The sequence below is a fragment of the Gopherus flavomarginatus genome, chromosome 1 (assembly GCF_025201925.1).
Source record: "Gopherus flavomarginatus isolate rGopFla2 chromosome 1, rGopFla2.mat.asm, whole genome shotgun sequence".
Classification (NCBI taxonomy): Eukaryota; Metazoa; Chordata; order Testudines; family Testudinidae; genus Gopherus; species Gopherus flavomarginatus.
This window is the reverse complement of record NC_066617.1, coordinates 345,794,621-345,822,415: the sequence shown is the minus strand read 5'-3', so window position 1 is coordinate 345,822,415 and position 27,795 is coordinate 345,794,621. Positions and strand designations below refer to the sequence as shown.

General features: G+C 45.7%; 1 protein-coding gene across 4 annotated transcripts; it reads left to right on the top strand.

Annotated features, from left to right (window-relative positions):
• The first annotated feature begins 2,236 nt into the window (after positions 1–2,236).
• MED17 (mediator complex subunit 17) lies at positions 2,237–26,883 on the top strand. Of its 4 annotated transcripts, none has more exons than XM_050941273.1 (12): positions 2,240–2,560; positions 3,463–3,629; positions 4,422–4,641; positions 6,746–6,882; positions 6,981–7,065; positions 9,404–9,556; positions 10,490–10,620; positions 19,438–19,622; positions 20,414–20,551; positions 23,677–23,794; positions 25,281–25,440; positions 26,415–26,883. In XM_050941273.1, the coding sequence occupies exons 1-12, from the start codon at positions 2,323–2,325 to the stop codon at positions 26,618–26,620; spliced, it is 1,938 nt and encodes a 645-aa protein (XP_050797230.1). In that variant the 5' UTR covers positions 2,240–2,322; the 3' UTR covers positions 26,621–26,883. The 4 variants fall into 4 exon arrangements, with proteins under 4 accessions (XP_050797250.1, XP_050797240.1, XP_050797230.1 ...); XM_050941302.1 differs by lacking the exon at positions 2,240–2,560 and adding an exon at positions 2,837–2,900; XM_050941293.1 differs by lacking the exon at positions 25,281–25,440 and having other exon boundaries at positions 2,237–2,560.
• Positions 26,884–27,795: the final 912 nt, after the last annotated feature.

Genomic DNA, 27,795 nt, shown 5'->3' with positions numbered 1-27,795 from the left:
TTGAAACCGTCTTACTTGCTGTCAAGTGGGATATTTCTAGGCTGTGAATAAACCCTGATTAGTAGTTAAAGACTTAACATTTTATGAGTTATTATATTTTTCGTTTGTCTTTTTTTAGCAAAAACACACTAAAAATGTAGATGTGAAGTGTATTTAATATTTTTAATATCTACTTGCTATGTGCTGAAAGTAACACATGTATAAATCACTAACATACATATAACTGAAAGCCACATGCTCACCAGCCTGCAACATATATGAACAGCAATGCATATACAGAGTACAACACACGGTGTGTTAATTGAACTAAAGAAAATACATCACCTGTTCGGGGCCCTGGGATAGCACAGGTACTTGAAAAGAGAGTTGGTGAAGCTGTCAAGCACCAGTTGTGGACAAATTTCTAGCAAACCTGCAGTAGTGTCTGGTGCAAACTGCTTTGTGTAGCAATAACTTATCTGTATCTTGTAATACCCTTACTGCTGAGAAGGACTGATAAATAAGTATGACCACTGACTTGGCTGTGCTGCTGCCAGCATGGCATGGGTGTTTATAAAATCGAAGGGCTTTTACTCAAAAGTGTTCTGGGCTCGCTGTGGCAGGAGCTGCCTACAGATGTGCGCTGATCTGAAAATGCCAAGTCCCACTACCAGTCTCAGCAAAACTCCTCCTGGCTTCCCCTACCCCAGCAGTGCAGGTGGCAGCAACTCAGTGTGTGGAAACTAGATCGGGGCTGGCAACCTCTGGCACGCATGCCAAAGGCGTCATGCTGGCTGATTTTCAGTGGCACTCACACTGTCTGGGTCCTGGCCCTTAGTCTGGTGGGCTTTAATTTAATTTTAAATGAAGCTACTTAAACATTTTAAAAACATTTTTTTACTTTACATACAACAATAGTTTAGTTATATATTATAGAAAGAGACCTTCTCAAAATGTTAAAATCAGCGACTGGCACGCAAAACCTTAAATTTAAGTGAATAAATGAAGACTTGGCACAGCACTTCTGAAAGGTTGCCGACCCCTGATCTAGATCTTTCTGTGTCATACAGAAAAAGGGTGTCGGGGGACAGGGTGGTAGAGAGACCAGCTGATGCTTTCGGACGGGAGGGGCTGAGCCACCCACCTTGGCCAGCAGCCCCCTGTCCCCCGGCTAGCTGTGCTCTGTGGAAGTGGCTGCAGGGTGGTGTTGCTGAGGGGCGCTCCAGCTGCCTGAGGCACTGCAAGTTCCTCCCCACGCAGTGCCTGAGGAGCGTTGGTGGGTTCGAACTTCTCCAGGTCACTGGCTGGAGTGACCTGGCTCAGTTCAGTCTGGAAGGGGGGGAAAGATGTGACGAACTGGGGACGTTCTTAATGTTTGCTCTGAATACTGTGTTGGTGCCTCAGTGTCCCCTATGCAGTTCTTAAGTATCCAGGTAGTGGAGTAAGGGTGTGATTGCTACAGAGAAAAGGGCTAGTGAACATAAATGCCTGGCACTCTGTCTCCTAACAACTGATGGCCTGGGCCCCTCCTCTGAAAAGGTGCCAACTAAGACCTTGGCTACACTCGCACTTTACAGCGCTGCAACTTTCGTGTTTGGGGTGTGAAAAAACACACCCCTGAGCGCTGCAAGGTACAGTGCTGCAAAGCCTCAGTGTAATCAGTGCCGCAGCCCTGGCAGCGCGGCTTCCAGCGCTGCAAGCTACACCCGTAGAGGATGTGGTTTACGTGCAGCGCTGGGCGAGCTCTCTCCCAGCGATCAGGTGACCTCCTGGCCCGGGGAAAGGAACTGAGCAGAGAAGGAGGGGCTGGAAGGGGGGGTTAGTCTGGAGCTGGCTGGGGACAAGGAGTGAAGTGCAGATGTGAGGGTCTGGCTCACTGCCCCCCAGAACGGACCCAACTGAAGGGTCCAGTTCGCTGTATCTACAAGCTCTGTTTTCGACCCTGTTCCTGTCATCCAATAAACCTCTGTTTTACTGGCAAAAAACCTGGCTCTGGGAAGCCAGTGGCCTCGGACAGGGTTACTGGGCTGCAACTCTAGACAGGCACAAAACAAAACCCAGCCCCAGGCAGCTGGGTCTAGCCCTTCCCCCTCGACCTAGGCAGCCCCTCCCTCTGGTCTCCACTTCCCCGCCCGGACCCGCAATTCCGAACTTCCCCGATGTCCCTCCGGAAACAGCCGAAGCCCGCAGCGGCCCCGAAGCTGTGGCCACGCGCCTATGTGGTATGTCCCGGGACGCTGCCCGTAGTGGTGGTGCGCATGCTCGGTGAGGCCTGTCAGTCTCGTCTCGGGCGGGGGCTGCGTAGTCTCCCCTGCGGCCAGCGGCGCCCCAGCCGCCGGGAAGATGTCGGGGGCGCCGGCGGTGCGGATCAGCATCGAGTCGGCGAGCGAGAAGCAGGTGCAGGAGGTGGGGCTGGACGGCAGCGAGACCTACCTGCAGCCGCTCTCCATGTCCCAGAACCTGGCGCGCCTGGCGCAGCGCATCGACTTCAGCCAGGGCTCCGGCTCCGAGGAGGACGAGCCGCCGCCTGGGGCGCAGGCCCGCGACTGGGCCGCGCCCGGGGACGCCGAGGACGAGGAGGGTGAGCGAGAGAACGGGGTGCGGGGGCAGCAGGACTCCCCCGGCTGGGCGCCCCCACCAGGCGTTCCCCGCCGCCCTCCTGGATCCCCAGGGACAGCCATCCACACTGGGCAGCGTACTAGTCCAGCCCACCCGCCCCGGTGCGTTATGTGGTCTGTGGCCAGCCCCTAATGGGCTGCCATGTGGGCCCTGATCCGAGCGCTGCGCTGCACGGGTTGACGGCGCTGGGGTCCTGGCAGACCCACCTATGTGGCATAGCGGGTAGGATCCGTACAACGAAGTGGTTCATGAAATGCTACTCTGGACTAAACTAGCCTGCAGCAGAGTCCAGAGCTGTCATGGTACATGCCCTGCCTGAACCTGGGTATCCTGACCACTAGTGACCAAGCTGTAAGAGGGTGGTGGGTTCTACATTGAATGTAGCATGAGATACCTTCCTCCCTCAGCTGAGCAAACTATCATGGTAACTCTTTCCTGGGAGAGACATACTGGTCAAAACGTGAGTTTGGGTGTCCTGTCATTGCATAGCTTATATTAGCTTATATTAACGTAACCTAGTCTGTGCATTTGAGGCTGAGAGCAGTTCAGATCTTCAACCAGGTCCCACTTACATGACTTGACCAGTGTACCAGAGACTCCAAACTAAAAAGCATGTGCTGCTTCATTTTGAGCTGAAAAGCTATGGCTCTCTAGCTGGGGCTATAAAATTCTTATTCTCTCTGGGTTAGGAAAAGAGGAGGATATTTAACATAACCTACATAAATAAAAAATATATTTTAAAATGCAGATTTTTCAGATTATTTGCAGACTGTTTATGCTCTGCCTTCAGTTTAAGGACCAGTCTGGTAAAGATACTGTATTTGCTACTGGAATATAAACCTTTGTTTTGTTTTTGTGCTTTAGGGCTGGTAAAGTTTCAACCATCCCTTTGGCCTTGGGATTCAGTGAGAAACAATTTAAGAGGTGCCTTGACTGAGATGTGTGTTCTCTATGATGTTCTCAGTATTGTCAAGGATAAAAAATTCATGACTCTGGATCCAGTTGTGCAGGATCCGCTTCCCCCAAAGCAGGTACAAACCACCTTATTGCTTAATACCATCTTGATAACTTAATACTGAAGATCCCATGCAACTGGGACTTCTTACATAACCATAAAACAGATATAGCCTAGTGCAAGCCTCCCCATGCTGTTCTACCACAGTGCCTCATCTTTCAAATGGAGGGACCACTTCTTGGGGAGAGAGGGTAGCTCAGTCTCAATGATGTATCTGCTGAGGCTGCCAACAAGTGTGCCAGTTATAGTAGTGTGATTTCTGCATATGAAACTAAGGGCTTGTCTACACTTACATTTTATAGTGCTCTACCTTCCTGGCTCAGGGTGGTAAAAAAAAATCACACACATCCCCGAGTGCAGCAAGTTAGAGTGCTGTAAAGCACCAGTGTGGACAGGCTCCGAGTGCTGAGAGCAGCCCTCAGAGCTATTCCCCTTGTGAAGGTGGATTACCACATGTGAACATACTCACACTTCAAAGCACTCCCGCAGCAGTGCTTTGAAATTTCTAGTATAGATGTAGCCTAATTTCAAAATAAGTTACTAAATAGCACAGCAGGATAACTTTTAGTCACTACCAGTTTCCAAGTATCAGAGGGGTAGCCATGTTAGTCTGGATCTGTAAAAGCGGCAGAGAGTCCTTTGGCATCTTGTAGACTAACAGACGTTTTGGAGCATGAGCTTTCGTGGGTGAATACCCACTTCGTCGGATGCAGTTACCAGTTTCCAGTAATTAGAACTGTGAGGATTTGTTTAAAAATTAAAAATATTTACCACAGTTCAAAATTGAAATTTATTTTCACGTTTCCAGAATCCTCAGACTTTGCAGTTAATTTCAAAGAAGAAGTCACTAGCTGGAGCAGCCCAAATCCTGCTGAAAGGAGCAGAAAGGTTATCCAAATCAGTTGCAGAAAACCAGGAAAATAAGCGACAACGAGATTTCAACTCTGAGCTCTTGAGATTGAGACAGCACTGGAAGCTGAGGAAAGTTGGAGACAAAATCCTTGGGGACCTGAGCTACAGAAGTGCAGGTATGGCAGGTCACCTGTTATCAATAATGAATCTTAAATCTTTTATTTCACTAAACAATTTTTGATAATTAATTGTAAACACCAAAGTTGGAAAGCAATGATTGAAGTGGTAATATACTATAACTAAGAGTTCTGTGAAGGAACTAATTAAAAGGAGAAGTTACATTGAATACCAGGAGAAACATCCTAATATTGAGATCTCAAAGATGGTGATAAAGCTGCATCACTTTTGGTACATTAGAAGTACAGTAACTCCTCACTTAAAGTCGTTCTGGTTAAGTTGTTTTGTTGTTACATTGCTGATCAGTTAGGGAACGTGCTCGTTTAAAGTTGCGCAGTGCAACATTGTTAGGCAGCTACTGCTTTGTCCACTGCTTGCAGAAGAGCAGCCCTTTGCAGCTAGCTGGTGGGGGCTTGGAACCAGGGTGGACTGGCAGCACTCCTTTCAGCTCCCTGCTCCCCTAAGTTCCCTGTGCAGCAGCCACCCAGCAGGCTATCAATTGCTGGTAGTTCAGCTGTTCCTCCCCCCTCACTGCCATGTGCTGCTCCTCTCCTCTGCTGTGGAGCTGCTCCCGGGGGGAGCTGGGACAACAGGGCTCAGGATGGAAAGAGCTTGCAGGCAGCAGCTGCTGTCTCAACTTCCTGATCTAAAAGGTACTTAGAGTAGGCCAGCGTTCTTAAAGGGGCAAGGCGCATCTATCTCTCTCTCACACACAGGGTGTTTGTGTCTGTCTGCCATGCTGTCTCCCCTCCCTCCATTCGTGGGGCCTTGTAGAATATGAGGCTACATAACAACAATGTGTTAACCCTTGAGGGCTCAGCTGAGTTCTAGTTCATCATTTAGCCGTAAGGCATTCCCTGGGAAATATCCCTCCCTCTTCCACCCTCTGACTCCACCACCTCAACCAAGCTTCACAATCATCATTGCTGTGTACAGTATTAAATTGTTTAAAACTTATTGTGTGTGTGTGTGTGTGTGTGTAATATATATAAAAAAATTTAGTCTTTGGTGAAAAAAATGTCCCTGGAACTAACCCCCTCTTTAAATTAATTCTTATGGGGAAATTGGATTCGCTAAACGTCGTTTTGCTTAAAGTTGCATTTTTCAGGAACATAACTACAACGTTAATGAGAAGTTACTGTAGATTGTTTGGCGCACTAGAAAAGGTACTTTTAAGGAACAATCTTGCATTGGAGTGGGTTAGATGAATAGTAGTTTTTCTTCATCTCTGATTTCTATTATCTAGATTTGTTCTGTAAAAATTATTTAAAAGATATTTGGTCACTTTTATTCTTTTCTGAATTGATATACAATCCTCATATTCAAAAGTACAGACTTTACAATACTAAAATGTAGTTTATGAAATATTAAATGAGATTTTATAAATGTTATTGAATAGAATATACAAGGTACTATAACCTGGGAAAGGGTTATAGTACAAATCACAAAAGGTGGTTGGTTGTATGGTTGTTCATGCAAGGTTAATAATGTCTTGATTCAGCAAGTAATTAAACAAGTGATGAACTCCACACACGCATAGTCCCTTTTGAAATCAATAAGTATACATGTGCTTAAAGGTAAGCCCTTTTGTAAGTGTTCACGGAGAACCATGACAAAAGGAAAGAACCACTTTAATGTACAGATTTTTAGATGGTACAATAATCTATGTTTAAAAAAAGAAATCCAAAGAGTTTTAAGCATTATGTGAACATAATATGATCATTTTGAGCTGGGAGTAAAATATTCAGACAGTATCCCTTACTAGTAAAACCACAGGTACCACGACTTTTAAACCCAACAACTCCCCTCTCATTCTCTCTTACCTCTCCCAATGCCCAGAAAAAAAGAAAGGAAACCATATAGCCCAGATCATATTGTTCTACTGTATTTCTTTGTGTTAACATGTAGAGCCTCTTCGATTGACAATTATAGGGTAAAGATAAGACATCTTACTGAATTGAACTTTTTTCCCCCAAGAAACAATGTTAGTCAAATGTAAGCAATATCTCTCATGATGCAAAGATGAGAAGACTTCTAATCCATAAAAACATTGTCTCATGAAAGTTTTTAGATGTTTTCCTGATATTTTCTTACCCTTTTTAGGATCCCTCTTCCCTCACCATGGGACATTTGAAGTGATAAAGAACACAGATATTGATCTGGATAAGAAGATACCAGAGAATTACTGTCCTTTGGATGTTCAGATTCCAAGTGATTTAGAGGGATCAGCCTATATAAAGGTTTGCCAAAAACATGTGTTGTATAGTTTCTGTACTATTCATGTAGTTGTAATACAGAACACCAGACAATTAACATTCTTTTTCATTTTCTTGTGTAGGTTTCTATTCAAAAGCAAGCTCCAGACATAGGTGACCTTGGCACAGTTAACCTGTTTAAAAGACCTCTGCCGAAATCGAAACCAGGTACATTCTTTAAGCTCTTAAGGATTGAGTTTGCATTTGACACTAAATTGGTGAATCTCTCATTCTGGAGAAACATTTCAGTAGTATCTGAAAATAAGAACGAAAGGGGAAATAATTTTCTCATTCTTGGTTTAACTGAAATCTTCACCTAAATGCAAAATGAGACTTTGCAAACGTGACACCTTCAAAATGTACATGTGGATATGATGCTGTTGAAGGTGATAAAATTCCTTCAATGACTCTAATGCACGTGCTTGGCTTTTGTTTAGGAGGAGAGTCAACCATCTAACTTGAGGTTAATTGAAAATATGGGTTCCATTTAAATCTTTTTCTCAAATTATTTTACTTATATATATTCTAAATATTCCAAGTATACAGTAGGATGAACTAAGATATAATCATGCTTTTGACGGGGACGAGCAGTATGGAGAAAGAAGCACATCAAGTGTCTTCTGTAGTTCATGGAGCTGAATAGCTAAATTTTGCCTGAAAATGTAACTCAGTTTATTTAATATTCTGTTTCAAGCCAAAATTTAGATTGAGATATGTGATGTCAGCCCAGACCATTTAAAAAACTGTTTCAGAAACTGTTAAGAGCAAGTTCTTAAGCTTTATTTATATAAAACAGGACAGCCCATATTTTACAAATTAATTGGGGATTGAGGAGCTCGTAAATTGAACATCTCAAAATTACAGTAGGTGCAGTGCATTGATTTCTTCTTGTCCTTTAACCTATTGCAAAGCAATTTCCAGTGCACTAAAGGTTTGGAATGTGAAGGCATATTGACCTGTTCTTCATCAACATCACTTTTGTTACGTGATTTCACACACACAGAGACACACACACACGGTTATGAAAAATGATCTTTATAATTGGTCATTCGTAAGATTCATGTTCATAAAATTGAGATTCTACTATAAATTTAGTGTTTAGAAGATATTTATAAATTGAGAACACAAAATCTATCCCGTCAATCTCTTGTATTGCTATTAATTAAACGCAAGAAAAAACACAGTAGGATTAAAGAGAACGACATGAAATAGTTGATGAAAGGAGCATATCACGCCAGCTCTTTAAGGTATGCATTAGCTGCCTGTGCAATTAAAAGTATTTGTAGATACTATTAAGTCCTGAATGGTCTGGGACCTGGCTACTTATGCCAGTGCATGGGGAGAGGCAGTCTCTTGACAGCTGAGGTCAGCTTGGATATTCTTGCATATTTCTGAGAACTAAATGTTTCAGGGCAGGGCATTTTCAGTGGGGAGTGCTCAGTGCTGTAACTAACTTTCCCATTTGCCCAACAGACCAGTGGTTTATGTGAATTGATGATATGCCCTCATTTGGAATACCATAGTCAGTTCTAGCCACTTCATTTCAAAGAAGATTTAGAATGATTAGAAGAGATTTAAAGGTGAGCAATAAAAAGTACTAGAGGCAGGGAGAGCGTGAAAACATTGGGAGTTAAGTCTAGTGAGGAGACAGTTATAAGGGCAATAGAAGTATAAAGCAGATGAATTGGATGCTCCTATTTACCTTTTCTCATAATACAAGCCCAAGAGGACATCCAGTCTGAATGAAAGACGATACATTAAAAACTCATAAGAGGAAATGTTTTTTCTAACACTTACGGAATCTGTGGAATTTCTTGCCATAAGATATCAGTGAATCTAAAAGCTTAGCAGAATTTAAAAAAAAAAAATTAGATGTTTTTGTGAACGGCCGTCACAATTTCAAACTGACATGAGATTTCATGCTTCAGAAGCCAGTCACTAAGCTTTGGGCTTAGAAAGAAACTTGATGCTGGCCACTCATGACAGAACACTGTACTGGATAGACCACTGGTCTGATCTTGTATGGTAATCTTTGTGTTCAGGGCATAAGGCCCGTCTATTTATTCAGGCCAATGTTTTTTAAATAGGAGCCTAAATTTTGGTTTCTAAATCCATACTATAGCACCTGCCTGATTTTAAAAAAATGTTGTGTGTGTTAATGTGCATTGGTTAATTTTGCAAGTCTAAACATGCTGTTTTGAAAGTGCTTACTCGGTTTGCAATCTCTTTTAGGCACAGATTGTCATCTTAACTGTTTGTACAGTGCCCATCACAGTGTACTATATGCCCATCGTTAAAATTCACTAGAATTTTGTTTTGTGTTCACTGACGTAATTGAGATGATATTATAACAAGGGTCAGCTCAAGTGGGAACAGCAGGCTAGATTTTTCCAGTCACATTGATCACCTGGTGCTTTAGTCATTCTCTAACAGCTGACATCTGAATTAGTGAAATGGGTTGCTTCTTGTTGTTTGTTTGAAAATTTGGATGGCTCGTGTTTTTCAGGTGCTCCACATTGGCAGACAAAACTGGAGGCTGCGCAAAATGTTCTCTTATGTAAAGAAATATTTGCTCAGCTGTCTCGAGAAGCTGTTCAAATTAAATCACAAATTCCTCACATTGTTGTGAAGAACCAGATCATCTCTCAACCTTTTCCAGGTAGGAAACCTTGCGAGACTCTTGTCATGGAACATGGAATGCACAGAATTGTCTGTTTTAATCCAGACTTAAACTTCATACAATTCAAAGTTTAGGCAAGGTCAGTTGACCTCCTTGTTTCTGTACTTAGACCAAATTAAGAATTGAATTAAAAGTAAGACTTCCCTGGAAACCACATTATGCATAGGATCTTTTCTGACTAAAGAGTTGTTCTTTTTAAAATGACTCTCATGGTGCACTTGTATTATTTCAGTAGTAGTGGTAGCAACAACAAAAGTTGTGGTAGCCCAGTGCACCACCTGGTGGGGATTGGAATTTGAGGCTTTATCAGTCCTCTCCAGAGGCAGGTTTATGGGAGACTACAAGACTTCTGATTGACTTGTGTTAATGGTACCTGAATAGAGCTAAGTCTAATACCCTTTAATCAGGCTGGTCCAACAATATGGGGTCTCTGAAAGCATCCTCTGTGCTCAGAGTTGACTTGGGAATGCCCCACCCCTGCTAAGGGTGGTTGTGACTCCATCTTTTGAAGATTTTTTTGGATTGCTTCAAAAAATATAATGGTTGGTGAACTGAGTGATATGAGAATTATTTTTTCCTCAATATGCTGCAGGGTCTCGCTCTTAGGAGACTTTCCTTTTCTTCACTTGATAAGGAATTATAAATAAAAAAAACCTATTAAGTCACTAGTTAATCCCTGGGCACTTTATTAATTATATATTGAATTACAAATTGGCAAAATGATCATGCTTTCTTTTCTGGTTTGCACAGTGTGTCATGATTATTTGTTTGAATTTCTTGGAAACAGCATTGATTGCAAAGCTAAAGATTCTGAAAGGGGATAAGGGAAAGGGAAGAATAAATTATTCTGTCTTGTTTCTACTTAGCATGAAAAAGTTGACAGTGTTTTTGCTTTTCATTTGCTTTATACAGGTTTGCAGTTGTCTATTTCTTTGTGTCACTCTTCTAATGATAAGAAATCCCAGAAAGCTGCTTCTGAAAAACAAAGTCCGGAGGATCACCTCTATGTTCTGGAACACAATTTGCATCAGCTGATCAGAGAGGTAATGCATTTTTAGTTGGACACTGAAGTTCTCTTTTTTCCCATTCATAGTCTCTGAGCACATCATATTACTATAATACTGCCAGAGGCCAGTCATTTTCTATCCACCTGTATAAGGCAGCCTCTGTTGCATGTCTGAGAAATGCCATCATTGTGTAGATATGCAGAGCTGGTACCAGGAGTTCCACTTGGACCTTCATGGGGTATTGTTTCCTGGATGTAGCCTCTAAGATGGATGCTTATTTCAGGAGAATGGTCCATGCAGGCAGTGCTTAAAGTAGAAAGAACAGTTATTTACTATAACTCTGGTTCTTTTGAGATCGTTCTCCCCATTCCTCTTTTTCACTCTTCTGGAGTCTTACTATAAATTCTTGGTTTATTAGAAGGAGCTGCATTGTTGAGGCTGTGCCCCCTTATATCTCTTCGGGGGCAAGGGACGCACAAGGATATGCACAACCTTAAAAAAGAATAGAAAGTTCTACTCTAGAAAGTTCTGAGATCATATGCCCAGGATGTGTGCATCATCAGCACCATGGTTCCAGTGAATACTGAAGCAAAATAGGTGTTACACACCTCAGCCTTCTTGATGTCCTCAGTTATTTGCTCTTTTTCCCCTTGGGGTAGAAGACCTACACTTTTCTTCATCTTTTTCTCTTGCTCCTACTGCATTTAAAGAACCTCTTTTGCCTTTTATGTTCCATTTTGTACCTTAGTCTGATTTTGTCCTTGCATGTTTGTGCTCGTCTTTTGTGTTCCTCCTTAGCAATTTGTCCATGTTTTCTCTTCGTTGTAAGATTCCATTTTGATTTTTCTAGTAATTTAAGAGCTCTTGATGGAGCCATATTGGCCTCTTACTGTTCTTGATATCTTTCCTTCACATCGGAATAGTTTTCAGTTGTGCCTTTAATGTTGTCTCTTTGAGAAACTGCCAGCTCTCCTGAACTTTTTTTATCCCCTAGTTTCTTCCCATTTTCATTCCTATGGGTTCTCTGAGTTTGTCTATTTTTTTTCAATGTCCATTGTCCTTATTCTGCTGCTCTTACTCTTTGCTTTCCTTAGACTTATGAAATGGATCATCTCATGATCACTTTCACCCAAATTGACTTCCACCTTCAGATTTGCAACCAACTCCTCCGTGTTGGTCTAAATCAAATCTAACATGGCTGTCCTCCAGTTGCTTCCTGTACTTTCTGAAACAAAAAGTTGTACCCAGGACTCTCCAAGAACTTATGGGAAATTTTGTGTGTTATCATACTACTATTGTAACAGACACTTGGGCACTTATTCCCGCCCATTACTACTAGATCTTGTGTGCTGGTTATTTCTGTTGTTTGTTCTAGAAATGCCTCATCCACTTCCTCTTCCTGATTTTGTTAGTCGATAGCAGACTTCTATCATGATTAAGGCTGTTTTAGTCCTGGGTATTTTTAGTAAAAGTCACGGACAGCTCACTGGCAGTAAACCAAAATTCACAGCCCGTGACCTGTCCATGACTTCTAATATATACCCCTAACTAAAACTTGGGCCGCGGGTAGTGCAGGGCAGGGAGAGGTGGCCTGGGACCTCTGCAGGTGCTGAGGAGATGAGGGGTGGCAGTGCCTGGCCCGGGACCCCCGCTGGTGCTGGGAGGGGAAGATTGGCAGGGCTGGCAGGCTCCCTACCCAGGTCTGCGCAGCTCCTCAGAAGCAGCTGACATGTCCCTGCAGCTCCTAGGGAGAGAGACGGCCAGTGGGGCTCTGCACACTGCCCCCACCACTACTGCTGGTACCGCAGCTCCCATTGGCCAGGAAGCATAGCCAATGGGAGCTGTGGGGGTGGTGCCTGCAGGCAGGGGCAGCACGCAGGGCCTCCTGGCCCCTCCACCTAGGAGCTGCAGGGACATGCTGGCCACTTCCAGGGAAAAGACGGTTACTCACCTTTGTAACTGTTGTTCTTCGAGATGTGTTGCTCATATCCATTCCAGTTAGGTGTGCGCGCCGTGCGTGCACGTTCGTCGGAAACTTTTTACCCTAGCAACTCCAGTGGACCGGCAGGTCGCCCCCTAGAGTGGCACCACCATGGCGCCTGATATATACCCCTGCCGGCCCACCCGCTCCTCAGTTCCTTCTTGCCGGCTACTCCAACAGTGGGGAAGGAGGGCGGGTGTGGAATGGATATGAGCAAGCACATCTCGAAGAACAACAGTTACAAAGGTGAGTAACTGTCTTTTCTTCTTCGAGTGATTGCTCATATCCATTCCAGTTAGGTGAATCCCAAGCCATACCTAGGCGGTGGGGTCGGAGTGAGAAGTCGTGGCATGGAGCACTGCAGATCCGAAGGCCGCGTCCTCTCTGGACTGCTGGACCAGGGCGTAGTGGGCAGCAAAGGTGTGGACCGATGACCAGGTCGCTGCCCGACAGATCTCCTGGATGGGAACGCGGGCGAGGAAAGCCAACGACGACGCCTGCGCCCTGGTAGAGTGCGCAGTCACACGGTCCGTAGGAATGTGAGCCAAGTCATAGCAGGTCCTGATACAGGACGTTACCCACGAGGATAACCTCTGCGAGGAAATGGGAAGCCCCTTAACGCGGTCTGCTACTGCCACGAAAAGCTGGGGGGATTTGCAGAAGGGTTTGGTCCTCTCCACATAAAACGTGAGAGCCCGACGGACATCAAGCGAGTGGAGTTGTTGCTCCCTGCTTGAGGAATGAGGCTTCGGGGAAAAAAACCGGGAGGAAGATTTCCTGGTTGACGTGAAAGGCTGAGACCACCTTGGGGAGAAAGGCAGGGTGCGGTCTCAGCTGCACCTTATCTTTATGGAAGACCGTATACGGGGGATCTACCGTGAGCGCCCGGAGTTCCGACACCCGTTTAGCTGAGGTAATGGCTACTAGAAAGGCAGTCTTCCAAGAAAGATAGAGCAGGGAGCAAGTCGCTAACGGCTCAAAGGGGGGCCCCATGAGCCGAGTCAGAACCAGGTTAAGATCCCAGGTAGGGGCAGGGGGTCGGACGTTGGGGTATAGACGTTCCAGCCCCTTAAGGAACCTAGTCACCGTCGGGTGAGAGAAAACGGAGCGGCCATCCCCACCTGGGTGAAAGGTGGAGATAGCCGCCAGGTGAACCCAAAGGGACGATATCGCCAGGCCCTGTTGCTTGAGGGACCAAATATAGTCCAATATATTGGCGACCGAAACTTCCATAGGGAGGAACCCCGTCTCCGTGCACCAACAGGAGAAACGCTTCCACTTGGCCAAGTACGTCGCTCTAGTGGAAGGCTTCCTGCTGCCTAAGAGTACCTCACGTACCGGGGTAGAGCAGCGTAACTCGGATCCGGTCAGCCACGCAGGAGCCACGCTGCTAGGTGCAGCGACTGGAGGTCCGGGTGACAGAGAGTACCATGGTCCTGGGTGATCAGGTCCGGGTGAAGGGGCAGGGGAACTGGGTTGGCTATGGCCAGGTCCAGCAACATGGGGTACCAATGCTGCCTGGGCCACGCTGGGGCTACCATAATGATGCGGACCCTGTCCCTGCGCACCTTCAGAAGGACCTTGTGGACTAGTGGGAACGGAGGAAACGCATAGAACAAGTGGGTCGTCCACGGAATAAGGAAGGCGTCCGCTGTAGACCTGGGTTCCCGGCCCTGAAAGGAGCAGAACGCCTGGCATTTCCTGTTCCCCCCTGGACGCGAAGAGGTCCACACGGGGACAACCCCACCTCTGGAAGATCGAGAGGGCGACGTCCGGGCGGAGGGACCACTCGTGCGACAGGAAGGATCTCCTCAGGTGGTCTGCCAGCGTGTTCCGTACTCCGGGGAGGAAGGAAGCCGTGAGGTGAATGGAGTGGGATATATAAAAGTCCTAGAGTTGCATCGCCTTGTGACGTAGGGGAGAGGATCTGGTGCCGCCCTGCTTGTTGATATAGTACATGGTCGTCGTGTTGTCGGTGAATACCGTGACACAACGACCTCGAAGCTGGTGACAGAACGTTTGACAAGCAAGGCGGACTGCTGTCAACTCCCGCATGTTGATGTGTAGATCCACCTCCTGTGGGGACCACAGGCCCTGTGTCCTCAGAGTTCCCAGGGGGGCCCCCCGGCCGAGATCTGAGGCATCTGTTGTTAGGGACACCGAGGGCTGGGGTGGGTGAAATGGGAGCCCCGCACACACGACGGACTGGTCTAGCCACCAGCCGAGGGAATCCAGCACCCCCTGGGGGATTGTGACAAGCGTGTCTAGCGACTGTCTGGCCGGCCGGTATTGTGCGATGAGCCAAGATTGGAGGGGCCTCATGCGGAGCCGTGCATACCCTGTCACAAATGTGCAGGCCGCCATGTGGCCTAACAGGGTTAGGCATGTCCTTATAGAGGTCAGGGGGGCCGCCAGCAAGCGCTGAACGATGGTCGACAGCGACTGGAACCTGGGCAACGGTAGAAGCGCCCTGGCCAAGGTGGAGTCCAGGACGGCCCCAATGAACTCTACCCTCTGCGAGGGGAGCAGAGTGGACTTGTCCACGTTGATCATGAGGCCCAAGGTAGTAAACAGGCCAGTGATCCTGCGGACGTGGCTGCGGACCTGCAGCTCTGAGGTGCCCCGAATCAGCCAATCGTGGAGGTAAGGGAACACGTGAATGCGACTGTGTCGAAGAGTGTGCGACAATGACAGCCATGCATTTGGTGAATACCCTCGGGGCCGTAGAGAGGCCAAACGGGAGGACCACGAATTGGTAGTGATGGCGGTCGACCACGAACCGAAGGAAACGTCTGTGGTGTGGCCATATGGCGATATGAAAATAAGCGTCCTGCATGTCGAGGGTGGCATACCAGTCTCCAGGATCCAGAGATGGGATAATGGTCCCCAGGGATACCATGCGGAACTTCAACTTCACCAGATATTTGTTGAGTTCCCGCAGGTCGAGGATGGGTCTGAGGCCTCCCTAGGCCTTGGGGATCAGAAAGTAGCGGGAATAAAACCCCTTGACCTTCTCGTTCTCCGGAACCGCCTCTATGGCTCCTTTGTTGAGCAGCGTCTGCACCTCCTGGCGGAGGAATTGCTCGTGAGAGGGGTCCCTGAAGAGGGACGAGGGTGGGGGGCAGGAGGGAGGAAAAGACATAAACTGCAGACGGTATCCCGTCTGCACCGTGCGTAAGACCCAGCGGTCCGATGTTATTTGGGTCCACGCCTGGAGGAAAAACAAAAGGCTGTTGGAAAACGAGGGGGAAGGATCCGTGGGGGAAACTGGTACTACGCCCTCGAGCGCACCTTCAAAACGAAGGTTTGGGTCCAGGGGGGGCTTTAGAGGAGCTTTGGTTGTGCTCCCCTTGATTGCCCGACTGTCTGCGCCTTCCATTTCTGCCGCGGCGCCTATTGAGGTCCTGCCGCTGGCGGAACTGTGGGTACGGCCGGCGCTGCTGCTGTTGTTGCGGCCGGAAGGGTCTGCGTTGTGTCCCGGGTGTGTGCATCCCAAGGGAGCGTATAATGACCTGATTGTCCTTTAGACTTTTTAGTCTGGGGTCTGTCTTCTCCGAGAACAGGCCCTGGCCTTCGAACGGAAGGTCCTGGATGGTGTATTGGAGCTCCGGTGGAAGGCCAGAAACCTGAAGCCAGGAGATGCGGCGCATTGTCACCCCCGAGGCGAGGGTACGAGCAGCCGAGTCCACAGCGTCCAAGGAGGCCTGCAACGAGGTTCTTGCAACCTTCTTGCCCTCGTCAAGAATTGCCGCAAATTCTTGACGCGCCTCCTGTGGCAACAGCTCTTTAAACTTATCCGCTGCCACCCAAGAGTTAAAGGCGTAGCGGCTAAGAAGGGCTTGCTGGTTGGACACCCTGAGCTGAAGGGCCCCCGCCGAATAGACCTTGCGGTCGAGGAGGTCCATACGCCTGGCCTCCTTGGATTTGGGAGCTGGGGCTTCTTGTCCATGACGCTCCCTCTCGTTCACCGACTGCACCACGAGGGAGCACGGTGTCGGGTGAACGTGGAGGTACTCATAGCTCTTGGAGGGGGCCATGTACTTCCGCTCGACGCCCCGTGCAGTAGGGGGGATGGAGGCTGGCGATTGCCAGATCGTATTGGCGTTGGCCTGGATCGTCCGAATAAAGGGCAAGGGCGACCCTGGTGGGAGCATCAGAGGAGAGGATGCTGACGACGGGATCCTCGATCTTGGAGACCTCCTCAGCTTGCAAGCTCAAGTTCTGCGCTACGCGCCTGAGGAGGTCCTGATGTGCCCTGAGATCTAGTGGAGGAGGGCTAGAGGAAGAGGTGCCTGCCACAGCCTCATCGGGAGAAGACGATGAGGAGACCCCTGGCAAGAGAGTGTCCAGCGGGGGGTCTGTCTGAGCCCTTGCCTCTGACTCCGGAGGGAGCTCAGGGTCTTGCTGTTTTGACCCATCCTCTCTGTCTGGGGAGGGGGAAGGGCAAGACAGCGACGCCTCCGGCACCCTGTGCTCCGTCATTGCAGGCCTAGGAGGAAACTGTTGGGGGCCCTGGGCTTGGTGATACGCCCAGGGTGTCCAGAACCCCCACTGCTGCTGTCACTGGTCCTGTTGAGGAGGGTCTTGAAAAAGGGCCGCTTGCCTGTCTGTGCCCAGTGCATAAACACTGTCCGCCTGCGACGACACAGACGGCTGTCTGGAAGGCCATGGAGGGGCCGACCGCGGCTGGTAAGAATCTCCTCATCCTGGCGCCGAAGATGTTCTCGGTGCCGGGGACCGGTACCGGGAGTCATACCGGGGCCGGCCGCGGACTCGGGGCCGGGACCGGGACCGGGGCCGGCCGCGGACTCGGGGCCGGGGCCGGCCGCGGACTCGGGGCCGGGGCCGGCCGCGGACTCGGGGCCGGGGCCGGCCGCGGACTCGGGGCCGGGGCCGGGGCCGGGGCCGGCCGCGGACTCGGGGCCGGGGCCGGGGCCGGGGCCGGCCGCCGACTCGGGGCCGGGGCCGGGACCGGGGCCGGCCGCCGACTCGGGGCCAGGACCGGGGCCGGCCGCCGACTCGGGGCCGGGACCGGGACCGGGACCGGGGAGCTGATCAACAGCGGGAACGGCTCCTAGAGTCCTGGTGCCGGTATCGATGCCTAGAGCCAGACCGGGACTGCCTGGAGGACGACCGGTGCCGCGAGTGCGACTGGTACCGCTGAGGAGAGCAGTGCCGGGACTGCAAGCGGCGCCGGGATCTGGAGCGACCACGGTGACGGGACCTCGACAGCGAGCGTGAGTCCCGAGACGGCGCTCTCATCGTCGGTTTGCCTCTGGACACAACCCGCACTGGAGGTACCGGGGGTGGAGGCTGAGTTGGCTCAGTCAGGGCAATTAGGTCCCGTGCCGAGGCGAAGGTCTCCGGCGTCGATGGGACCAATAGCTCAACCCCAGATCTTATGGGGGAGCTAGACGGGACCGGACTCGACGGACCGTCCGGGCCCGGAGTCAACGGGATCCCTGTCGGTGGTGCCGCGGCAGAGGCAGGTGCCGGGCGCTCCACTCGAGTCTGCCTGGATGGAGTTGCAGACTTCGAGGGCCTTGCTTCGGGACCCGGTGCCGGGGAAGGTCGGTGCCAGGGAGTCTTTCCGGTGCCGGCGCGATCCGGTGCCGGTGTAGAGGTGACGGTCTGTGAAGCTGCCGGGTCGAGTGCCGCTTCCATAAGGAGAGTCCTCAGTCTCTGGTCTCTCTCCTTCTTTGTTCTAGGCTTAAAAGCCTTACAAATGCGGCACTTGTCCGAGATGTGCGATTCCCCTAGGCACTTTAGGCACGCGTCGTGGGGATCGCTGGTCGGCATCGGCTTCTTACAGGCCGCGCATTGCTTGAAGCCCGGCGAACCAGGCATGGGCCGGGTGCCGGGAAGGGCTATGGCCCAAACCGGCTAACAAATATTTACACTATTATTTACAACTATTTACTATATTACTACTTAACTAACTACAGTTAAATACTAACTACAACTATAAACAGTACAACGAAGGAGAGCTAGGGACGTGGAAGACAGCAAAGCCGTGCTCCACAGTTCCAACGACCGACACGGTGGGCCGGCAGGGGTATATATGAGGCGCCATGGCGGCGCCACTCTAGGGGGCGACCTGCCGGCCCACTGGAGTTGCTAGGGTAAAAAGTTTCCGACGAACGTGCACGCGCGGCGCGCACACCTAACTGGAATGGATATGAGCAATCACTCGAAGAAGAACCCCCCTTGAGGTAAGCGCCATCCCGCACCCCAGCCCTGAGCCTCTCCCCTATCCAAACTACTGCTGCTGGGCAGTGAGGGGGGGCCCACAGGCCGTGGTGGCCCGAGACTGCCCCAGCAGCGGCTGGCTACAGCCGCTGCAAAGTTGCAGAGGTCACGGAATGTCATGGAATCTGTGACTTCTGTGACAGATATGCACCCTTAATCATGATGTCACTCTCCTGTATTTCTCCCCTTTTGTCTTTACCCAGAGACTTTCAACTGGTCTCCCTTTCACTTCCTTCTGGACCTCAGAACTAGTGTATATATTCTTGATGCATAATGCAGCACCGCCTCCCTTTTAGTTTTCCCTTCCCGGTTGTGCGAAAGATCCACATAAACAGGGAAGCAGACTATACAGGGAAATATGAAATTGACTGTACATAAAGTGCAGTCAAATGCACAAAGTGAAACTGGAAAAATGAAGCATACTTTTTAGTTTTCATTACTGTGATTATAGGTATTAAAATAGCATGCAGCACTTTTTTCAGGAGTGTGACTTTTTTAAATTGTCCTTATAAAACATGTGGTGGTGTATTATAATTGATTAGCTGTATGTGTTAGAGCACGCACTTGAGTTTTGTTATTTTCTCCTTCAGTCATCCCCCCCTAACAGCTCTTGTTTGTTGCAGTTCCACAAGCAAACTTTGAGTTCTACAATGATGCCACATCCAGCTAGTGCACCGTTTGGCCATAAGAGAATGAGAATGGCAGGACCTCAGGCTTTTGATAAAAATGACATCAGCTCCTTACAACCAAATGAAGGGCTTCTGGAAAAGATCATTAAACAGGCAAAACACATCTTTCTGAGACGCAGGTATGCACACAAGCTATTCTTGGTAAAGCCATAGTAAAACTAACACCGTTTTCCACATGGGCTGTGAATTAATTATTGAAAATGTTCCCAGAACTTATTACTCTTATGCCAGAATGCTTTCCTAAGAGTTTTATTGTCGCCTAATATTTAAGATTAAAAATCCTATCTCCAAGTATGTGAGTATAGTGACACTCATGGAATGCAAACACAGAAAGTTCAATACTACTTGTAAGATATCCCTCTACAGGATACTTATAATATAAAATAGTTGTCTCTGCTTTAACAAAAGCACTACCTCAGTCCTTCTCAGCACTTTCTTCTGTACACTGTGTAAAAACACATAGCTGATCTCTATGCTGAATAACATATGTTTAAGACTATCTTTGGAGGTGCATGTAAAGTATAAAGTTTAAGCAGATACACTTCCTTTGCAATTCAGGCACCAAAACTGTTTTGGTCTCCTTGTGTGTGCCCAAACTGCTCACCTTATAATGCAAATAAATGTAGCTTTAGGTGTCATAAAACTTCAGTTTGTAAAATAAACTTATTTCACAAGTGTACTTTACAGTACCAGCTAGATCAAACTGATGTCTACTCACTACCCTGTCTTTATTTGGAGAAAAGATGGTGGCACACACTATCTAGCTATCTAGACCATGATTTTATTATCCCTATCCACTTTAGACATGGAACTCGTAATAGAACTAGTGCTATCAAGCAATTTAAAAAATTAAAAGATTACCAGGGTATGGTTTTTCTGTTTTTTGGGTTTTTTTGTTTGTTTTTTTTAGAACTGCTCGAACCATTGACAGCCTAGCTAGTCGTATTGAGGATCCACAGATTCAGGCCCATTGGTCAAATATAAATGATGTTTATGAATCCAGTGTCAAAGTTCTAATAACTTCCCAAGGGTATGAGCAAATATGCAAGTAAGTATGAAAACTAGAATATCTCTACTTAGATAGAGTTGTCTCTTTTAGCTGTGGTGATTGAGTACATATAACATTGTGTTGCTTCTATGAGATCCAATCCAACTTCAGGCAGACCAACGTGAGCCCAGTATTTGTGTATTTGCTTTATATGTTCAGGAATGGAATATGAATGTGGTTGCAGAGAATGAGAGAAAATTTAACTTTTCATAGATTGAGATAAGCTTGACTTAAAAGTAACACTCTGCCAAAACAGCTTTCAGAGGAGAAACCCTAAAGTTAAAAAGTTGTCTGCCTTCTGTAGCAAAAATGTTACATTAATGTAGAAATTTAGTACATAGATATTACCTTTTTCTTCAAATGACTGTGACAGTATTCCTTTAGGGCAGTGGTCTCGAACCTTTTTCGTCTGGCAGGCGCCAGTCGACGAGCCACAGAGGACTGTGGCGATGGACAAGCATCCGCCAAAATGCCGCCGACAAGTGGCAACGTCAACAGGTGTTGCCGCTGACAGGCAACAGCATCCAGAGGCATCTCTGCTGAAAATTGGTGGCATTTCAGTGACGACAACTCTGGATGACGCTGCTTATCGGCAGCATTTCGGTGGATGCTCGTCCGCTGGCCAGTACGCGGGCACACTTAGACACCCTGGCAGGCACCATGATGCCCACGGGCACTGTGTTGGGGACCTCTGCTTTAGGGGAAGAGTCAAATGTTGGGCCTAGTTACTAAAAGCGTCTTTAAAATGCTTTCCTCTACTTCCACACTAGTGGGCTGGAGAAACTGCTAGATCTCTGAACCAACAGATGCAACCTTGTTAAAATCTGTGGGCTTGTCTATATGGAAACTGGAACTAAAATAATCACTTGTAATTCATGCCTTTAATTATTTCAGTGCAATTCTGTGTGTGAACATTCAGTTCTGTAATACAGGTGTCTATACATAGACTTGCACCAAAATAGACATTCATATTTCAGAATTAAATGTCCACACACAGACTTGCACTTAAATAATTAAAGGCATGAATTACAACTGATTTAGTTACTTTGTTTCCAGTTGCCGTGCTGGTAAGTCCTCAGTTCTGTGCTGTATTGGGTGACACTGAATTTATTGAGAGCACAGAGGAGTCCCATGTGGCTTGTCTGGGTCTTCACCCTCTGCTGTCTCTGTTCTTTTAAGTTGACAGGAAATTGCAGTTGATGAGTTTCTGTGTTCTTGGAGCACTTTAGTGAATAGGAATCTTACTAGCTAGAGTGGGACTGATATTGACAAGAATAGAGCTCGCTGGGAGAGAGAGAGGATGCATGTTATGTCACCTACATCTCTGATGATAAACCACATCCACTGTTCTCAGTTAACCAAAATATTTTTAGAATTTACCAAGCAACCTTGAAAGGTTTGTTAGGGCTTGTCATAAACAGATAGCTAAGGGTTAATGTCTCTTTCACCTGAAGCACCTGACCAGAGGACCAATCAGGAAACCGGATTTTTTCAACTTTGGGTGGAGGGAATTTTGTGTCTGAGGTCTTTGTCTTCTGTCTGCCTGCTTTCTCTGAGCTTTGGAGAAGTAGGTTCTGCTTTCTAATCTTCTGTTTCTAAGTGTAAGGACAAAGAGATCAGATAGTAAGTTATATGGTTTCTTTTCTTTGGTATTTGCATGAATATAAGTGCTGGAGTGCTTTGATTTGTATTCTTTTTGAATAAGGCTGTTTATTCAATATTCTTTTAAGCAATTGACCCTGTATTTTGTCACCTTAATACAGAGAGACCATTTGTATGTATTTTTTCTTTCTTTTTTATATAAAGCTTTCTTTTAAGACCTGTTGGAGTTTTCTTTTCTGGGAAATTTCAGGGAAATTGAGTCTGTACTCACCAGGGAATTGGTGGGAGGAAGAAATCAGGGGGAGATCTGTGTGTGTTGGATTTGCTAGCCTGATTTTGCATTCCCTCTGGGTGAAGAGGAAAGTGCTTTTGTTTCCAGGACTGGGAACGGAGAGGGGGAGTCACTCTGTTTGGATTCACAGAGCTTGTGTCTGTGTATCTCTCCAGGAGCACCTGGAGGGGGGAAGGGAAAAAGGATTATTTCCCTTTGTTGTGAGACTCAAGGGATTTGGGTCTTGGGGTCCCCAGGGAAGGTTTTTCAGGGGGACCAGAGTGCCCCAAAACACTCTAATTTTTTGGGTGGTGGCAGCAAGTACCAGGTCCAAGCTGGTAACTAAGCTTGGAGGTTTTCATGCTAACCCCCATATTTTGGACGCTAAGGTCCAAATCTGGGACTAAGGTTTGACAGGGCTCCCTTGCCCACCCTTGTTTCTCGTCACACAGACAGAAAGCAGAAGGCCGGAGTCTGAAGTGCAGGCAATGCTATGTTTATTGTGGATACCAAACAAGCATAATCCCTGCTCTTTGCACTAGGAGAGCTTTTCTTTTTTCCCCACCACCACCTTCTTAACAGGCTTAATTATACCTGTCATACTCACCCCTGGTACTACCCCTTACAGTTTATGGTTATGTTCCATTTTGGAGAGTCTTGAGTCTCTGGGCTTCGGTACCACCTCTTTTGTACCCCATAGGAGGGGTGGGGAGTAAGGACGTGTATTGGCCAAGGCTACCTTTTCTTTGTTTTTTAGTGTTTCTTATACTGCCCCTCCCAACTGGGAGTCGAGGCAGTCATATATTAAACACCCACCATACAACACTTTCGCTCTGTTTCTTATCTTTTCTCATTATACAAAAAACCTCATCTGGTTGTAGGCAGAAGCAACACACAGTGTCTTTGTTTCTTATTCACATAGGTTAGTAAGGATATAAGAATATCAAAAGTCAAACAGGCATACAAAACCCCAAATTCTATTTCCGACTAATAAACATGCCTCAATACTATATTATCATCTCTAACAAGGTTCATGCTTTGTTATTCATTCAGATAGAAACTGTTTTCTGTGTCTGTCCTAATCAAGACTATGGGAGTGTCAAGCTGGTAGCTTCCTATTGGTTGTTCTTTACCATGTGTAAGATGCTTTTAAAAGTGACTTTTTAAATAGGGACTTTTATTAATGTACTTCTGAACTGCCAACGTCTAGATTTTTCAATAAATATACTGATTGTATCTCTTTGTTTAAAAGGTCCATTCAGCTACAGCTGAACATTGGAGTTGAACAGATCAGGGTAGTACACAGAGATGGAAGAGTTATTACCTTGTCCCATCAAGAGCAAGAATTACAGGATTTCCTTCTGTCTCAGGTAAACTCCTGTTCAATTCCTGGGATTTTTTTACTTACATATGTTTGTCTTGTGTCTGCAATTGGGATGAACAGTAATAGGTAGCATGAGTGTATTTGAAACAAAAGTATTATTTATTGTCAGAAAGAAACTAGGTAGAAATTCCACATGTGCGCAGACAAGAATGCCAATAATTTTTCAGGTAGTGATGATTGATCACATTCTTCATAAAGAAATGTTTGTGTATCGACTGTGGGAACTGTATCACATTTTAGCCAGGTGGATGTGAATTCAGAAATACTAACAAAGAAGTTCATTTGAAATACATTTAAATACATTGTTTGTGCTATTCACCTTGTGAGCCTTCAGAACACAGTGCTGATCTAACAAGCATGCTGCTTTTCTTAATCATAAGATTCTACTTAGTTGATGGGAGCCATGTCAGACACTAAGGTATTTTTATGTAAAACAAACTTGTTCTAGCCAAACCTCATCAGGAGTAGAGTTCTTAATAGCTAACATGCCCTTAATTAACATCACTTTCAACATTGTGTCAGGGTTTCTAATTATGCATGTGACATTACTAAATCAGCTGACATTTGAATGAACTGCGGTTTCTTAACTGTTTACAATGAGTCTTGTTGTTTTTGTTTAAATGTGACACTGTCCAATACACATTGTGTAGTAAAGATGCAGGTATTGCATTAATTTACAGATCATTTGCCTTTTTACAGTTTATAATGTGGAACTCTCAGTCAAAGAAAATAATTTGGAACAGATTCTGTTGAGGGAGGTATCATTTTCCTCTAATAAAGTGGTTTTCAAACTGGTTCACGGAGACCTGGCTGGTTACATGGCATTGGCTACTCCGTTTCCAACAAATAAATAATATTAAAAGCAAGCTAAAATGCTTTTTCTTATAAACAATTGCTGTATTTTCACTAAAATGTTACACAGGTGTAAAGTGTGTTTGATAACCCCAACTCTTCTCTTCCCAAACTTGCCATGTAGGAATGATTCATTACCACTTTTCTGCATAATATCCTGAAAATGCTTTACAAAAAGGGTTAGGTCTCTCTCAATTGGATGTGTGAGTAGAGGAAGGACACTTCTGAAACCTTACCCATATACAAGATTTTTGAGTAGCTTTAGAGACTTGTGTTAGTTTAAAAACCAGAACTTGTAAGAGAACCTCACAAAAACTATAAGTTTTAAAGAGTTATAGATCTATTGAACTGCATAGCTTGTGTATACTGAATACCTCTATCTTCTCCATCCCCAAATGAGCTAGTAACAGGCATATATAAAGGCAAATTTCTACTTGCTATTATATGTATTGAAGTATTTCTGTAAAATTACCAATTCTTCTGAAATGGATTGGTGCATTTGAGGTGGAAATCACTTTTTTTAAAAGGACTAAGGCCAGGAAAAAAAGAATAGGAACCAAGTACAACAAAAACAGCAAGAGACAAAGATAAAAAGAACCTAATCCTCCATCTTCTTTCAGATGTCCCAACATCAAGTACATGCAGTTCAGCAGCTGGCTAAAGTTATGGGATGGCACGTGTTAAGTTTCAGTAATCATGTGGGTCTGGGACCAGTAGAGAGTATCGGCAATGCATCAGCAATAACTGTGGCATCGCCAAGTGGAGACTATGCTATTTCAGGTAGAATTTTGTATGATTATAATAGAAATGTATGAGAACTATAGACTTTCTAACAGTTTGATTATAGAATCAATCCTGAGAGTTTATGGCATCATTATATAACAAAGTAATTTATAAACAAACTTTTTATTTTATGTGTAGAATTGACATCTATGCAAAGTACTGGTTCAATCAAGTCTGCTACTCATTGCTGTTTAGTATGTGGGGTAATTGGCTTAAAGCTTAAAAATACTGTTTTCAGATTTGTTCTGTACTAAATGCAGGATAGTTGCATGTTTAAGATACGTTTCATTATGTTTCCATTACACGTAGTATAAGTCCGCTAGAATTGATCATTCCTGGTCTTCTGCTCCGATCATTAGTCCTTATGCTTCCATATGCACTGTAATGCTTCACTGAAAAGCTTTGCCCCCTCACTGAATCAGTTTGCCTATACTATGTTAGAGAAGCTAGACTCCCACGGTACTTTAAAAAGGAATTGCAAAGATCTCTCTGATAGTAGATGTAACAAAAATGTTGGGAGACTTCATAATTGTCTCTTTGAAAGATTACATCAGATGAGTACACTGGAAAAGAATTCATCTATAAAATCTTCTTGAGAAGGCACACAAATACATTCCTAAGATTCAGACTTTGGATAAAGCTCAGAGGGAATTGGTGAAAAAATGTTAGTATTCCTGTTCTCATTGAACTCTCCTGAACACAGTTGTTGACTATTGATTTGCTCTGACCAGGAAAATGTAGTGCAAAAGAGCAATGAAAACGTGCAGGGAAAATGGGAAACCTTGAGAGCAAGTCAGAAGAAGACTTCATTAGGCGTAATAGTGTTTTAATTATTTTTTTTGTTTAGTTACAATATGGAAATGTACTTAAAGGGAAAATATACTGCTAGTGTACTACGTATAGAGATATTTAATATGATGAATTAAAAAACTGTAAAGGCTTTATACTTATGTATTTTCTGTTCATTGCAGTACGTAATGGTCCTGAAAGTGGAAGCAAAGTTATGGTTCAGTTTCCACGGTGTCAGTGCAAAGACCTCCCCAAAAGTGATGTGCTACAAGACAGTAAATGGAACCATCTTCGTGGGCCATTCAGGGAAGTTCAGTGGAATAAAATGGAAGGGCGTAACTTTGTATATAAATTGGAGCTCCTCATGGCTGCCCTAACTCCATGCTAATTGCCTGACATCTTACTAAGGAGGACACTGGATTGCCACTCATTTGTAGTGGTATCAACAATCACAACAAGGGGAAACCTCCCCTGGGAGACAATACATGAAAATAGAAAACAATGCAGAAGTGTTCAGTTTTGCAGTTCTTTATAGATATGTATCTATTGTGATTATGTCAGAACTGTTACTTGCTATGTGAAATAAATGTGATTTTTTTAAAATGTTCCTTTCAATTAAAAATACCATTAAAATATTACCTTATTTTTCTAGCTTGGAGTGTTCATGTGATACCAGGGTGCAGTTCTGAAGGTTGCTGTTTATTGCGGATGCCTAAAATTGTCTTTGCATTTTGACTACCGAAAGTTACTGAGAGAACAGCTGACTAATTTGCATGATCAGATTTCTAAAGATACTTGCGCTAATAAACTACAAACATAATACAGCTTTCTGGTAATAATTTAGAGTGGTTCAGATCCAATTGGCTATTCCAGTTTTCCTTTATAAAATGAAGCTCAATAGCCTGTTCGTTCCTGTATGGAAAAACCTCTGTTCGTTGTGACTTTGCAGGTTTCCTCAGAAGACTGCCTATAAGCTCTTCTGAGAGGTGGTGATTTTTGGTCTTGGGAGAGAGTATGTTATGCTGCCACTGCGCATTTGGGGGAGCAGTCCTAATATTCATCACATGTTCAGGGGCTTGCTCGTCTGACTGCTAGTAGATTTTTTTGGATGGAAATAGACAATGAAGGGGACAGCAGAGCCCATAATGAATTTTAAAGCCTCATCCGATTCATAATTCATGTTATTCTTATGGAGTGAGTCTCTGATGTATGCCCTTAAATTGGAGTGTCTCTGTGGGACCCTACTTTGGTGTGGTCTCTGGACATTCTTTCCCCTATTGTTTTAAGAGAAAAGAAATTTGTTCACTTGAAAGGTGTAGGCAAGTATATGTGGGAATGTATCTGGGAACACTCCTTAATGCCTGTTTGTTGACAAATTTTCTACCACTATTAATCATGGATTGAGGTCGCTGACCTGGAATGGACCTACCTGAGTGTGATTCAGATCTTGGCTTTCTCCAGAAGTGTTTTTGTGTAGCACCGAAAAGAGGGCAAAAAGTAGGGTCTTTCTGTGTTTGCATCTGAAGGCAGCTGCAAGTCCTCTCTCCTAACTGAATTTGTATG